The 16,044-nt window shown below is 42.0% G+C and overlaps 2 protein-coding genes across 9 annotated transcripts in view; one reads left to right on the forward strand and one right to left on the reverse strand.

The window, feature by feature from the left end:
• Nucleotides 1–138: 138 nt before the first annotated feature.
• On the reverse strand, nt 139–11,412 carry LOC124855414 (sushi domain-containing protein 4-like). Its single transcript, XM_047345257.1, has 11 exons — nt 11,170–11,412; nt 10,482–10,623; nt 8,589–8,780; nt 8,211–8,402; nt 7,334–7,525; nt 6,983–7,177; nt 6,687–6,878; nt 5,200–5,394; nt 4,984–5,116; nt 4,520–4,905; nt 139–1,346 (listed from the first exon to the last, which is right to left on the reverse strand). The coding sequence occupies exons 2-11, from the start codon at nt 10,597–10,599 to the stop codon at nt 1,321–1,323; spliced, it is 1,821 nt and encodes a 606-aa protein (XP_047201213.1). The 5' UTR covers nt 10,600–10,623; nt 11,170–11,412; the 3' UTR covers nt 139–1,320.
• Nucleotides 11,413–11,448: 36 nt separating this feature from the next.
• Nucleotides 11,449–16,044, forward strand: part of fsip1 (fibrous sheath interacting protein 1) — a 46,196-nt gene continuing 41,600 nt past the window's right edge. For 6 of the 8 annotated variants that reach the window (XR_007035074.1, XM_047345262.1, XM_047345259.1 and 3 more), the window contains exons 1-4: nt 11,449–11,678; nt 11,753–11,807; nt 14,053–14,222; nt 14,340–14,418. Coding sequence is in view for 7 of the 8 variants with exons in the window: in XM_047345262.1 (XP_047201218.1) it covers nt 11,550–11,678; nt 11,753–11,807; nt 14,053–14,222; nt 14,340–14,418 (433 nt within the window). In the remaining variant the exon portion in view is untranslated. The remainder of the gene's footprint in view (nt 11,679–11,752; nt 11,808–14,052; nt 14,223–14,339; nt 14,419–16,044) is intronic. The other 2 variants (XM_047345260.1, XM_047345264.1) reach the window with 2 other exon arrangements.

Here is a 16,044-nt window from a genome sequence, read left to right on the forward strand (position 1 = left end):
TTTTGTTCTAAATTGACTCAAGTTGTGTTGTAAAATTCAATGAAGTTGTTTCTGGTGAAAATCATTCCACCCTTAAAAAAAAGATCAATTAAAACACATTTTAAAGGCCTAAAATGAATATGACTTTCATGCCATTGGTATGTTTATGCAATCTTTTTATTGACACTCTAATAAGACAACAGCAGATGTGAAAACAGTACTGAAAAAGGATAAAAGCAGTTTGAACACATCAAATAATATTTAATCAAATTTCATGATATATACAGAATAATCAGACCATAAAAGGTTTTACATTTATTAGAACACAGTTGTACCAAAAACATACATCTTTTAATCTAAAAGTAAACTCAATGGAAGGTCAAATAAAGCAAACAGAGCTGAAAATTACACTTATCTATACATTTGCTCTTTTTTTCTGAGGTTGGGATCCTCCTAAACACTTCACATCACATCTGACATCAAGGCAGACGTAGTAAAATGAACTGCAAACTATCTTTAATAAACTCCACGAGTTGCAGAGGCATCACAACAGCTGATCAACAGCTTTATCGGCACAAATAAATTACACACATTTAGGCTTAAAGCAGGATTTTCCCAGCAGCCTCAATAAATTACCAAAGACAATATCTTCAGGTGTACAAGAGAGATGTTTCACAATGCCACAACTAACTGATCACCAAGCAGTGAGGGCATTTAACTAACATTCACTTTTAAAACTCCTTATTTCACATACCGTAATATATGCATAGAAGTGGAAAGCTAAGGCCTTATAAGGGGAAGAGTATGAGCATGAAGAGGGAAATCGAGTCGGAGAAATAGGATGTATGTAGTATTAACCTACACATTGTCATTAAATGTCGCAACTGATGACTAAAACTTACAAAAACTTTGAAGAAAACACTAAAAGCTTTTACTACTTCAACAGGAATGTGGGTTCATGCATCTTAGCAAATGTGTTTCTTAAGTGATGTGTGATTTAAGTAATGATAAACAAGTAAGATTTTTGTTTTTACAAAATGAGTTTACAGATTTGCTCAATAAACTACAAAGCATCTGTCATTTTTTAAAGACACATGGCATCCAACCTGCCTGCTCCTTTAATTTCTTCTGCATTTTCAGAAAGCAGACAAGCATACACACTGTGGGAATGCCTAATTTAAGCATATGTACATGTGATTCCTCCTTTGTATTCCTTTGGGATGGTTGGATGAGTTGTTCAGAGTGACTGAGCGCTTTACTCTTTAACTGCTGTCATCTCTGTTGATAAAAGTCTTCAAACCAGTAAAGGTAAGTACTGGTTAGTTGTATTTTCCATATGTTTCAAGCCTCCTTCAGTAATGGCATGTCTGCAGAAAAACAATAAATTCATTACAAAATAAGTTAACTATGTCTAGGAGTATATCAATCAATTAGAATATTACTGGAAAGCTAATTAATATAAATTCAATTCAGTTCAAATTATACACAGTTAAAACATGATGTTAACATACACTGCATAAAAAGACACATTAATTTTATTTTTTTAATTTAATTATTGCTGCCTGACATTAAATCAGATCAAACTTCATTTTCTGGCTGATGACTTGAGATGTTGCCTCAGTATTTCCACATGATGTTCATTCCTCATGCCATCTACAGCAGCAAAACACTCCTGCAACATGATGCTACCACCCCCGTACTTTACAGTCGGGACCATGTTCTCAGGCTTGAACCCCCCCACGCCACACCCCTTAAAAGTCCATAAAAGTTATGAACAGGACCGGTGACAAAGGGCAGCCCTGCCGGAGTCCAACATGCACCGGGAACAGGTCCGACTTAGTGCCGGCAATGCAGACCAAACTCCTGCTCTGCTTGTACAGGGACCGAATGGCCCCTGGTAAAGGGCCCCGGATTCCATACTCCTGGAGCACCCCCCACAGGGCATCACGAGGGACACAGTTGAATGCTTTCTCCAGGTCCACAAAACACATGTGGACCAGTTGGGCAAACTCCAATGAACCCTCGAGTACCCTGTAGAGGGTATAGAGATGGTCCAGTGTTCCACGGCCAGGACGAAGACCACGATGCTCCTCCTGAAGCCGAGGTTCGATTATCGGCCGGACTCTCCTCTCCAATACCCTGGCGGAGGCCTTACCAGGGAGGCTGAGGAGTGTGATCCCCTGTAGTGGGAACACACCCTCCGGTCACCCTTCTTATGATAGGGGACCACCACCCCAGTCGGCCAGTAAATGGTAAATGGACTGAACTTATATAGCGCTTTTCCAGTCATACAGACTGCTCAAAGCGCTTTACACTAGCGCCACATTCACCCAATCGCACTCACTAACGCTCACACATTCATACACCGATACACAGATAGGCAGTTAGGCAACTTGAGGTTAAGTGCCTTGCCCAGGGGCACATCGACATATGGCAGGAGGAAGCTGGAATCGAACCCACAACCTTCTGATTGCAAGGCGACTACTCTTCCTACTGAGCCACAGTCGCCTGTCAGTAGTGAGGCACTGTCCCCGGCCGCCACGCAATGTTGAAGAGTCGTGTCAACCATGACAGCCCAACAACATCCAGAGATTTGAGGTACTCAGGGCGGATCTCATCCACCCCCGAAGCCCTGCCACCACAGAGCTTTTTAACCACCTCAGTGACTTCAGCCTGGGTGATGAAAGAGTTCAACCCCGAGTCCCCAGCCTCTGTTTCCAGCAGGGAATGCATGATGGCAGGATCGAGGAGATCGCTTCGAGGCCAACCGGTAGTCCTTCTCCATGGCCTCACCGAACTCCTCCCAGGCCCGAGTGTGCCTCTGCCACAGCCCGGGCCGCGGCACGCTTGGCCTCACGGTACCCGTCAGCCACCTCAGGAGTCCCACAAGCCAGCCACAGCTGATAGGACTCCTTTTTCAGCTTGACAGCATCCCTTACTGCCGGTGTCCACCACCGGGTTCTGGGATTGCTGCCGCGACACCGCAGACATTACGGCCGCAGCTACGGGCAGCAGCATCGACAATAGATGCGGAGAACATGGTCCACTCGGACTCTATGTCTCCAACATCCCCCGGAATCTGGTCGAAGCTCTCCCGAAGGTGGGAGTTAAATAGATCCCTGCCCGAGGGCTCCGCCAGACGTTCCCAGCAGACCCTCACCATGCGCTTGGGCCTGCCAAGTCTGTCCGGCTTTCTCCTCCTCCAGCGGATCAAACTCACCACCAGGTGGTGATCAGTGGACAGCTCAGCCCCTCTCTTCACCCAAGTGTCCAAAACATGCGGCCAAAGGTCTGATGATACAACAACAAAGTCAATCATCGACCTCCTGCCTAGCGTGTCCTGGTGCCAAGTGCACTGATGGACACCCTTATGTTTGAACATGGTGTTCATTCTAGACAATCCCTGACTAGCACAGAAGTCCAATAACAAAGCACCTCTCGGATTCAGATCGGGGAGGCCTTTCCTCCCGATCACGCCTCTCCAGGTGTCATTGTCGTTTCCCACGTGGGGTCGTTGAAGTCCCCCAGCAGAATAATGGAGTCCCCAGGAGGGGCACTATCTAGCACCCCCAACAGGGACACCAAGAAGGCCGGATATTCCGCACTACCGCTCGGCCCGTAGGCCGAAACGACAGTCGGAGACCTGTCCCCAACCCGAAGGCGCAGGGATACAACCCTCTCATCCACTGGGGTAAACCCCAACATGAGACGGCTGAGCTGGGGGGCAACAAGCAAACCCACACCAGCCCGCCACCTCTCCCCGTGGGCCACTCCAGAGTAGAAGAGAGTCCAGCACCTCTCGAGGAGATGGGTTCCAGAGCCCACGCTGTGCGTGGAGGTGAGCCCGACTATTTCTATTCGATATTTCTCGACCTTCCGCACAAGCTCAGGCTCTTTCCCCCCCAGCGAGGTGACATTCCACGTCCCGAGAGCCAGCCTAAGCATCCGGAGATTGGGCCGCTGAGGTCTCCACCTTCGTCCGCCACCCAATCCTCTTTGCACCAATCCCTCACGGTTCCCCCTGCAGGTGGTGGGCCCGCTGGGGGATGGTCTCGCGTCTCTCGTTCGGACTTGGTCCGGCCGGGTCCCACAAGGATCAACCCAGCCACCAGGCTCTCTCCGGCGAGTCCCAATACCAGGCCTGGCTCCAGGGTGGGACCCCGGCTCGGCCGTACCGGGCGACGTCACGTACCTCGATCTACTTGAACCGCTCTTTGTCTGACCCGTCACCTAGAGCCTGTTTGCCATGGGAGACCCTACTAGGGGCATTTAAGCCCGAGACAACGTAGCCTCTAGGATCATTCGAGCACTCAAACCCCTCCACCATGTTAAGGTGGCGGTTCAAGGAGGGGCAGCTTAAAATAATTAAATCTTAATGTATGTAAACTTTGACTTTGAAAAAAGACATTTTTTAATCAATATATCCAGCATTTAGCAAATAGAAATAATTTAGATAATTATAAGTGAGCTTAAAAAGGAAACATTTAGTCTGATTTAATGTCGGACAGTGAGAAAAATGTTTGTGTGTATTAATTTTTACCATCAGTGTAGTCCATCTCAGAGTCTAGCGACAGGCTCTGCTGGTCGCTGGCTGCAGACGGCCTTCTACGTGTGGCTGAGGTGCCTCCGGTCGCACCTGCATGCTCCAGAATCCAAGCAGAAGACAACGGTGAGGAAGAGGACGACTGCAGCACAGGGTGAACGACAGGCATCTCGGACTGCGGCTGTTTGAGAGAAGGAGGCCTCGTCGGACCAGCCTCTAGTGCTGAGGCATGCTGACCCTCAGACAACACTATCTGGACTCTAGACTCTGGGCTGAGTGTTGAGGCTCCGCTACTACTCACAGCCTCCTCGTAGGAAGGAAGAGTCACCTGGACCCCTTCCACCATGATGGAGACAGGCTGCCCCGACAACCCGTGGTCACGTCTACAGAGAAAATGTAGAATCTGTTATTTTGTTTTTACAAACTGCAGTTTTAAGATAACATTCGGAGGGGTGACTCACCGATGGAAGGACTTGAGTTTAGGCTGCAAAAGTACAAACAGTACCACCAGGAGCAGGATCAAAGCCACCGAGCTTGCTGTGGAAGCAACTATGGACAAGGCTGGCATTCCCAAAGGCAAAGTTGGAATGTGGTCTTTGAGACACATAAACAATCAGCATAACTATCTTGCCTCAAAAAGGAATATTTTAAAGGTTCAAATGTGTCACATTCTTTACCTTGCTCCATGACACAGCTTATCTTCATTTGGTTGTCCCACTGGCCATACTGGCAGGTAAGATATTTATAGTCTCCTTTCAGAACATAGCCTTCATCGCAAAAATATTCGATCACGGTGCCGTGAGAAAGTCTTCGGCATGGGGATGGGTGGCACGTGAAGCCTCCGTTCGCTGGTTCATATGGAGAATCACACACTGTCCAGAAAAAGACAAAAAAAGCATAAAGTGTATATTTTATAAAAAGCTCCAGCTAATTCCTGATGCCAAAAAACACCATAACATCACCCCAAAAACGTCCTAGATTTAATTATCTGCACAAATGGTCCGGTACATCCAAAGCCTGGTTCAATTTCCTGTTTATTAAAATGTGGTAAGCAAAACTGACTGTGGCTTGGTCATTTAGAGAATATGTTATTAACATCTCTTCTTGCTGGACCTCTGAACTCATCTAAAGTTGTTTTTTGCTTAGAGCTTTAATTCAGCGCCTTGCAAAAAATATTTGTGCCTATTCCTCCTACTCATGTTATAAATACAAACTTCTACGAATTCCCCGAGTCAATATTTGCTGACAGCTACCATGAGTTACCTGCTTCTCTGATTAACATTCTCATTGCCCATCATGTTTGTGTAAGCGGAAGGCCAGGTCTCAGCAGTCGTGCCATACTTTCTTTTAGATGATGGCTTGACTAGAGCTCTGTGAGATGTTCAAAGCTGGCAATGTTGATTTAGAACTTAACCCAGCTTAACCTTGGTGTGTTCTTTGGTCTTTATGAGGCTCTGTTGTTTGCCACAGTGGCCGACAGGTACAAACGCACAGCAAACGGCAAAAACGAGCTGAAATTACACAATTGATGCAAACCCTAAAACACAGAAACACAAAAAAAAAACTATCCAACTGAAAAATGCTGCTCTGGTGCACTTTTGGTTTGTGGAGTGAGTTTGCAGCTTTTTGAAAACTTGCTGTTGTTTTTGCTCTTGGCTGTTGTTTTCATATTTGCAGCATTTTTCCTTTTGCTTCTGTCTATTTTCTGTGATTGTAGCATTTTTCTGTTGCATTGGATTTTATGTTTGTGGTTTTTGGAGTTTGCATCATTCATGAATTATGGAGTTTGCCCTTTGCTGCGCGTTTGCACCTGTCGGCCACCGTAGTTTACTCATGTTCTCTAACTAACCTTGGAGGCCTTCAGAGATTAGCTGGATTTACACTGAAACTAGATCGCACACAAGTGGGATATATTTGCTAATAAGGTGAAGAAAGCTGGTTTTATCTAGAGGCATCAGAGTTAAGGAGGCTGAATACAAATGTACACCACACTTTTCAGATTATGATTTGTAAAAAAAAAAAAAAAAAAAAAAAAAAAAGATAAAACAGTAAAAATACAAGTAGCAAAATGTAAAAAAAGTTAAAGGGAAGATTTTTTATAAGGCACTATAGTTCTAAATGTCACTAATATGAAATCAAATTTCAAGCAATGATGCATATTTACCGTCACTGCGTATACAGCGAGGAGGTTCTGAGGACCAGTGTCCCAGTGTGGTACAGGCGAGGATGCTGGCTCCTTCCAACAGGTAACCAGGGTCACAGCTATACTGCAGCACTGACCCCACCGGGAATAAGCTGCTGTTCATGTCAGTTAGGTTAGTTAAGGCATGTTCCACCATGGAGGGTCTTACACAGCCTTAAAATAGAAAACAATAACAAACAAAACGTTTAAGTTACAAATGCACTTCCTTTACAGGGCTTTTTTCAATCATGTAACTCTTTAAATACTAGTTAATCCACCTTGTTTGATAACACAGCTGACTGGCGATATGTTGTCCCATTTTCCATAGCGACAGGTTCTGAATTTGTAGTCTCCTTTCAGAATGTAACCTTCATCACAGAAATACTCCACGACAATGCCATGGGAAAATCGTCTGCATGGGGATGGGTGGCAGGTGTAACCTCCATTTTCTGGCTGATATGGAGGTTGGCAAACTGTCCAAAGATAACAAAACCCATCAGGAATAGATATTGAAAATAGAAGTGTTATTATTGCTCATCTTCAGAATCTTCAACCAGTAAACACTTCTGGATTCATGACTTCTGTTATCTTTAGTAACAAGTAGGTTCAGAAAGGTGGTCCAGGTTTACCGTCATTGCGTATGCAGCGTGGAAGATTAGAGGACCAGTCTCCGATCGAGGTGCAGGTCAGGATGCTGCGTCCAACTAGCAGGTAACCTGGATCACAGCTGTACTGTAGCACTGTGCCCACTGGAAACAAGCTCCTGTTGGTGTCCATCACATTAGTTGAACCGTGCTGCACCACAGAGGGTCTAATGCAACCTTAAAAACACACGATGGTGAAAAGACATATCAGGCTGTTGGTTCTGCTTGTGTGAAATGCCCACACAGTAAAAAATTAGAAAAGCACCAAATCGACGGTGACCGCAACTGGACAATTGTCAGCTTGATCGGTTCTGATCGGGGACTGGTCAGTTGGCATGAAGAAAATAAAAATAAAAAATATTTTTCCAATCAGTGAATGCAGATTATGTAAGCGCTGCCATGTCGCACTGAAGAGAACTCTCCTCAACGTGAAAGTTCAATGCCCAAAAGAAAATTACCGTAAGTTATTTTCCAGTTTATTTTCTATGACACGTCTGCGGTTTATTCAGGCTGTGAGAGGGTGAGAGAAAGCAGCACTTTCAGCAGATAATGTGGAGGCTAAACGGAATACAACAAAGTTGCACAAGGCTTAGGAAATTTTAGACCAGCCTTGATAATTTATTTGACAGAAAAGGCTTCTATCTTGCAGTTAAAATTTTTTTATCATGGCCTCATTATTTTATTAAAGAAAAACCTACTGAATCACCCACATTAGTATTTAAAGGTCAAAGCTTTACTAAAACGGGGATTGCCAGTATGCCATGGTCAATTTCTTTAAAAAAATCCAACATTTGTTGCTAGTCTTTTGGTGACAGGTGTGCATTTAGGACCAATATATTAAAAGTATAATATATTGACCAACCTTTGCTTACACAGCTAATCTGCATGGGTCCGTCCCACTGTCCATCCTGACACGTCAGGTAGGGATAGTCTCCACTGAGAGCAAAGCCCTCGTTACAGATGAACTCAATTATAGTGCCATGGGAAAACAACCGACATGGGGATGGATGGCAGGTGTAGCCACCATTCTCAGGTTTGGAGAGGGGTAGGCATGCTGATGAGGTAAAAGCACAACATACAAATCAGCAGCCCAGCTTAAAAAGTTGCTTATATGTTGGCAAATCTGTATTTTTTAGAACCTTGGAGTCAGATAATTAGAACTTGAAAATGTAGAAAATGAAGCTATGAGAAACAGATGACAGTCTGGTTGCTAGAGAAAAGGTAGCTTCGAGTGTCTTACCACCACTTCGTATACACTGAGGAGGTTCTGAGGACCACCGTCCTGATGTGGTGCAGGTGAGGATGCTGGGCCCATCTGGCAAGTAACCAGGGTCACAGCTGTACTGCAGCACTGTGCCCACAGGGAACAAGCCTCTGTTGGTCTCTGTGAGGTTTACCCAGCTGTTCTGGACCATGTAAGGCCTCACACATCCTGGGAAAAGGAGAAGTGGAGAGAAGGGACTTCTGAGAAACTGTTCAGTCTGTCAGCTGAATTAAAACAACAAATTGTTCAGAGCTTTGAGTGTTGTCTAGAACACAGAATAATGACTAGGAAGCAGAACAAGATTCAAGTTATTGAAAGGAAATATCTTTTCCACGGAATTAGGACATAACATATAACATACTAAATATGAGAAAACGATGCATACAATAAACCCATATAAATGCACGTTTAAGTAAATGCAACCAACCACACAGAAGCATTGGGACATTGATGTTTAAGTATTGCCACTTGTGCACTTCTAAAAAGGCAGTAGATAAAAAACAAAATCAATGCTGATTTAGTCCTTTTGAATGGAGAACAAAACACATCAGTGCAGCAAAAGTATTCATACCCGTTGAGCTACCCCTACAAGTTTTGTTGTAACGTTACAACTTTCAATGCATTCTCCACAACTTTCTAACTGATGTGTCTGTTATGGTCCTTGGACTTCATGATGCTGTTTGTTCCCAAATGTTCTCTAAGAAACCTCTGAGGCCTTCACAGAACAGCTGCATTCATACGGAGGTTAAATTAAACCCAGATGGATGATTAACTAATCAGGTGACGAATTGATGAATTGGTTGCACTGGATTTTATTTAGAGGTATCAGGGTAAAGGAGGCTGAATACATATTCAGTTATGTACTACACTGTGTTGGTTTAAGACATAAGTTACTAATAAAATGCAACCGAGGGTTGTGGTTGTAACAGGAAAAATTGTGAAGTACTTGAAGGGATATGAATACTTGTACAAGGCACTAAATCTGATACAAATAAGCCAACAGACAGCACAATCAGGTAGTTTTGATGAAAATAGATAGATAAAAAATGCGATCATTTTGTCTTTAAACCTTCTGATACAACTGATACGTCATCTCCACAAATTATTGAGTACGGTAATTTATTTTTTCTTTGGTGAAAGTATGTTGAAATTCTCCTCTTAGGAAGCGAACAAAGCTTCCTGATCATATGCCTGGTGACCTTTGTTTGCAGAAACCTTCGGGACAAAAACTTCCGTACATAATAAAGATCCAGCAAATTACAGAAACTAAACCTGTAGTGTGATTTTTTCCTAAAGTGAATTTGGTTTGACCAGCTAAAATGGGTTTATTATTAATTATTATTATTATTTTTTTGTGTTCACAGCAAAAATGTTCAAAGTTGAAATCAGAGATTGCTAAATAATAATAATAATAATAATAATAATAATTCTAAGATAAATCTAAAACATTTGTTGTCATCTGGTGAATTGTATACATAAGTTAACATTTTATCACGTAGTTTCAATTCAGCATCAACAATGTATGTTTGTAACAATATTTAATATGTAATCATATGTGTTTATAATTAATTTCATTTCATTGTTAAACGTAGTATTGTTAACAATATTTAACAGCTTAGGACACCTAAAAAGAAAGGAACCTCAAAGCAAACAAAAATAATTAGTGGCACTGATCTTACCCTGTTTATATGCAACATATATAACTACTGTATAACAGACATCCAGATACTTTTTTTTATTACGATTATAAACCCACTTGATTAAATCTGGAATATTTTCCAAGCAAAAAAGGCATTATATACAACATGCACAACAAATAAACGTTTGCTTTCTTTACAGTAATGTGCAAGCGTGAGCTCTGTGTCTTACCTGAACCTCGCCCAGTGGACACTAGAGTCAGTACCAGCAGCAACACAAAGGACCGCTCAATGGCTGAGGTGTGGGCCCAAAAGGCATTTGAAATTGACTCTACAATTCCATTGCACATCTTCCCCTTCAGAATCAACTCAACCTAATAGTGTTGGGAAAATATCACAAATGCAAAGGAATAATATCAACTACATAACAAGAGAATAGAGCATCTTCCACTGCCATCATATGCAGGCACCTGCTTGGTGCAGGTACATTGCAAGGATTGGAGAGCTGCCAGTAAAATGGGTGTGATTATAGCGCTTCAGTGATATAACTGAGATCACCAGGCAGTTACAGTCAGACATATTTCACCGGGTAGCGTCGAGCAAATAACGCTAATTCCCCGCATTTTGGTCATGTTCAGAGAAACGGCTTTGAAGATTAAATGTTTATCATACAACATATAATTGTGTCAAAGGCTCCATCTATTACATCAGCTTTTCTACGGATGTTGTAAAATGCCCCGAAAACAAAAGACAGGCTTCATTTTAATGACACTGGTTAGCATTTAGAGTGTTTCTAGCAGAAACCTTGAGACTGGAAACAACATAATCCACATGACTTTGATAGCTATGATGAGCTAAGCGATCAATATTATCGTTGCTTGTTATCGCTAACCGCAGATTCAGCTGGATCATTTACCTACCACAAAAAAACACGGCCTCAGAACCTCCCCCCCCCCCCCGTCACGACCTCACGATTTAGACATTTAATAACAATGTCTCAGCAACGCTGAGGGAACTGTATTTTCTAAAGTAGAACCCCGTGTGTGTTTATAATGTAAGCAGCGCAGCGGCAGTAAGCTAACCGCTGGCTACCTTCCTAGCTAAAGCCACTGCGCTAGCTGCCTGCTGTCTGCTTCGGTTCAGCATCAGCTGTGTCTGGAAAACAACATCCGGGAGTGTTTGCGTCCGTAGTTACCAACCGTTTACCAAGAGGAGGGGGGAAAAAAAACAAAAACTGTCGACAACTGTCTGTTGAAGTTAGATTGCTCCATCGAAAGTTTCGGAATAAGCAAACAACGTCATGGAAATCATTAAAGGCAGTTTAGATGATATATCCCGACCTGCATCGAGCGAGCTAACAGGTAACAGAGTTTTTCCTGCCGCGCCATTTGAACTTCTTGTTTTGAACAACGATTCAACTGATGTGCAGGTAAATAAGCGACTACCAAATGTTGGCTTTAAAAGGAAAGACATGTTTGACAACTTAATTGTTTTCTATAAAAGCAGAAGTGCAGTGGAAAAATGGATCACCATAATAGAGCCAAAGGACCTGGCATAAGTAAGTATTTATTCAAGGAACAACAGTTTAGCTTTAAATTAATGCTTTAGATCCTAGAACACAAATGCAAAGATTTTTGCTTATTTTTGACAGAATTAATAAAAGCAAACAATATGTTTGCTTAAAAAAAGTTGATTTATTTCAGTAATACAATTCAGAAGGGGGAATTCTAATATAGGTTAATTATTTCTGTTAATTTTGATTTTGGTTTACAGCTAATACAAACCCAACATTCAATTACTCAGAAAACTACAATATTGCATAAGACTGATAAAAACAAGTAAAGTTATGGGTATGGAATGTTACTGGAGTCTCCATCCACAAACATATGCAGTAGACGTTATTGTAACATTCCTTGTGTTAAGCCACTCCTAAACCCGAGATGTTAGAAGCATCTTACGCCTTAGCTGGGCTAAGGAGCAAAATGACTCCAATGTTGCTCAGCAACCCAACCTGGGCTTCCTGAGCACCTCATCAGTGCCACAACCTGATTGCTTCCATGCAACGTTGCACTGATGCAGTAATTCATACAGAAAGAGCCCCGACCATGTACTTAGTGCATACACTGTACAGTACATGGACAGCTGTACTGTGCTGGCCAGGTAAAGCTGTGTAAAAACAAATCCATCTTTTATCGCAGTTGCATAATCTCAGAGTGAAAAGTTTATACAATTATTCAGAAATAAACGTAAAAGAAACACACATTTCTTATTATACTGAGCAAACTGAAATCAATAATTCGTAACTTCCTGTTTCTCTGGAGTATAAATATGACTTGACAGAGATGTCCACTCTTCAACATGGGAAATACATGAGAAAATACATTTCAAGGCAGGTGTATGCTGATCTTCACAAGTCAATAAATTCCCTCAAGAAAATAGCTACTCTACTAAACTTACCTATAGCTGCAGCCAGAGCAATAATTAAAAAGTATTACACAACTGGAACTGAGACAAACTGCTGTGATGAGAACCCTCATCTTACCACTGCATAACAGTAAGCAAACTGCACCAAAAGGGGCATTGTGAGGTCACCAAGTCTTTATAACTAGCATTTAATGCTATAGACATCCCAACAGTTTGTGTGGGAGGAAAATGTAAACAAAAGTGAAGTAGTTTGCTTAACCCCAAATTGAACTTGACATGTAACCCTGTGCCTTTATCAGATGAGACTAAGGTTAGGCTTTTTGACAATAAACCATCCAATGGTGTCAACAAGGGTTCAACATGTGTAAAATCACTGTATGCCCAATGTTAAATACGATAGAGGGTCTGTGATGCTGTGGGCCTGTTTCTCTTTCAAAAAGTGCCCCATTGAGCAGTAGAGAAACCACTGATATTGAACCTTGTTAGATTGCAACTCTTTGAAATACTAATTTCTATGTATGCTCCAACATATCTTCTGCCCTATTGGCAAAAGTGGGATGTACAAAGTATTAACAGCAGTGGTACAACAAAATTGCTCCACTTGTGATTTTCCAAAAGCTGTTTATTCTTAACATGGGATTTCCCCTCACTGAATAAATGCACTAAAAGATGGGGTTTTTCTACATTTTTCTACTGTCACATGATACTACAATAAAGTATGGATTTTCTAAGGCCTTTTACACATCTTTTCCTGGGGTGCAAAAATGTGGCATGCACAGTAGTCGTGGCAGTTCAGTTAGCAAAGTTTAAGAGGTCATCTGTGATTTCATCTCTTATGTGATTTCATCTTTTATGAAATCAAAGAGGTCATCTTTGATTTCACTTGAGGGATCACATTGCTTCTTTTAGTTTTCCCTGGAACTGAAGGGACCCGGATCTATAATCAGAAGCTGACCTGAATTCTCATTATCTGAAAATCATAGCTCATCAGCTGGAGTCCAGGGTTCTTTTAAAGGCCTTCAAGTCTTTGCTTTGATATTGTGTCAAATCGTCGGGCCAGGCTTTGTATAAATATCAAAAAAACAGATTCCATTCCAGATGTTCTGGATCTCAAACAAGTCAGATAGCCTCTAATTAATGAGGAAATTCAGTCAGTCAGTCAGTCAGTCATTTTCTACCGCTTATTCCATAGTGGGTTGCTATAATCTGGATTCAACAACCAGCAGTGGGAGACAATATCAAAGAGTCACAACTCTTTGATAGTGTTTCTTGTGGGTTGATAGCTGAAACATTAGTGAACAACTAATAGCACCTGGATTATTTAGTTGAAATTAAGTTAGGCTCCATCATGCATATAACAGAAAAAATGCTTCTTGTAGATCTGTCTGTTGCAGACATCACAGAGGATGAAAATGAGGACTCAAAGCTGCGGAGAGCCTTTGAGGAAATGGGCCGACTTGACGAGATCCTTGCAGCAGAAATCTACAAGGAAAAAGAAATTCGGTGTCAAAGGAAAGAGCTGCAAGCAAAACTGTGGCAAGAGCTGCAGGTAGATATGATTTTAGCATCTTCAGTGCTTGTATAGCTGGGTGAAAATTATTTTTTTAATTAAATAAGTGTTCTTTATGCCGCATATGTATGATCTGCTGTGTTTTTTTTTTTATAGAGAAGACCTGACAGATATTCTGAATGTGCTCATGAAGCTTTGAACACGAAGCTGTTTTTGGCTTTGGAAACCCACACTTGTGTGTAAATTCAACCCAGATCAAGATCACTGTTTAAAAGTCTGATGTGCCTTTCAAAAGTATTAATATACCTTGAACCTTTTTACATTTTGTTCCACCACAACCATAAACTTTGCTTTGGGATTTTATGTGGTATATCAACACAAAGTAGTTGATACATTTTGAGGAGGATGAGCAAAGGATATGTTTATTTTTGCTCACTGCTCTTTGCAAGATATCTCAAGCTTAGATTAAATGATGAACATCTATTTAAAAGTATTTCCAGAGATTCTCTGTTAGATTTAGGTCTAGACTTTGACTGGGTTATTCTAATACAATAATATTTTTTGATCTAAACCAACCATTCACTTTGACTGTATGTTTAGGGTTGTTTTCCTGTTGGAATGTGAATGTGCCCAGTCTTCTTCAACAATTTTTACAACATTTCTCCATATTTGGTTCTATCCATCTTCTGATTAACTCTAATCAGCATTTCTGGTCCTGCAGAATAACAACATCCCCACATCACAATGTTGCCATCATCACAATATTTTAACATTGGAGATGTTTAGTGTCATGTGCAGTGTTTGTTAATTAGTTATGGTCTCATCTAACCAGAGCACTTTCTTCAACATGTTTGGCACATAGCCTGTGGAAAACTGTAAACAGGACTTCTTTTTTATGGAGATCTTTCCATTATGACTTTCAACTCTTACGTAAATGCCATATTTGTGGGGTTAATCACTAATAGCTATCTTGCCAACAGAATCTTCCACCTGGGCTTTGGGTCACTACAGCTTCTAAAGAGTTAATATGGGCCTCTGTTCACAGTGATTAATACTCTGGACGGTCATGTTTTATTAAGTTTGCGGTTGTGCCATAATCTTTCTATTTTCAGGTAATGTGATGGACAATGCTTTGTGGACTCTGCTGTGTTCCTTGGTCTTTATGATTCTTGTTCCTCTAAGGTCTTCACATGACAGCTGGATTTGTACTGAGATTAAATGTCACACAGGGGAACTCTGTTCTGTTGTATTAATTGGCGGTCTTCTGAAGGCATTTAGTAACCCTGGATAACATTTAGGAGTTTCAGAGTAAAACTTTAAATGAAGCTAGAGATTAACAGGTGGATTGGTATGGCTGCCGCAGTAATGCGTATGCTATGCTCATCCTTTGTGGTGAAGAGAGAGCTAAACCGAAAGGTGAAGCACTCAATATAGCGGTCGGTCTACCTTCCTACCCTCACTTTTCCAGGATTGCGGGAGGGGCTCGAAGTAGAGCTGCTGCTCGTCCTCATTCAGAAGAGTCAGCTAGAGTGTCTTGGGTATTTTTTTAAATACCCGTTGGACGCCTCTCTCAGGAGGTGTTTTAGGCTCATCCCACCCGAGGAGGCCCAGAGGACAGTCCAGGACACGCTGGAGGGACTGTGTTTCTCTGCTGTCCTGGGAACTCCTTGGGCTCCCCCCAGAAGAGTTGGAGGAGGTGTCTGAGAGAGGGAAGTCTGGGTGTCTCTGCTGAGACTGTTGCCCCCGCGGCCTGGTACTGGATAAATCGAAGACGACAAGTACGAGAACAGCAAAAAAACCTAAATGTCTAGCTTTTCCATTATGTTGCAATTATGCACTACTCTTTGTTGGCTTATCACAG

Source organism: Girardinichthys multiradiatus, chromosome 19, assembly GCF_021462225.1.
Source record: "Girardinichthys multiradiatus isolate DD_20200921_A chromosome 19, DD_fGirMul_XY1, whole genome shotgun sequence".
NCBI classification, from domain to species: Eukaryota; Metazoa; Chordata; class Actinopteri; order Cyprinodontiformes; family Goodeidae; genus Girardinichthys; species Girardinichthys multiradiatus.

What these genes read in the sequence shown, in the direction of transcription:
- LOC124855414 (XM_047345257.1), bottom strand. Translation starts at nt 10,599, where the DNA reads ATGTGCAATGGAATTGTAGAGTCAATTTCAAATGCCTTTTGGGCCCAC. An exon ending in GTCCACTGGGCGAGGTTCAG is followed by an intron (nt 8,781 to 10,481) that starts GTAAGACACAGA and finishes TCCTTTTCCCAG; the next exon opens with GATGTGTGAGGCCTTACATG. An exon ending in AAACTCAAGTCCTTCCATCG is followed by an intron (nt 4,906 to 4,983) that starts GTGAGTCACCCC and finishes TTTTCTCTGTAG; the next exon opens with ACGTGACCACGGGTTGTCGG.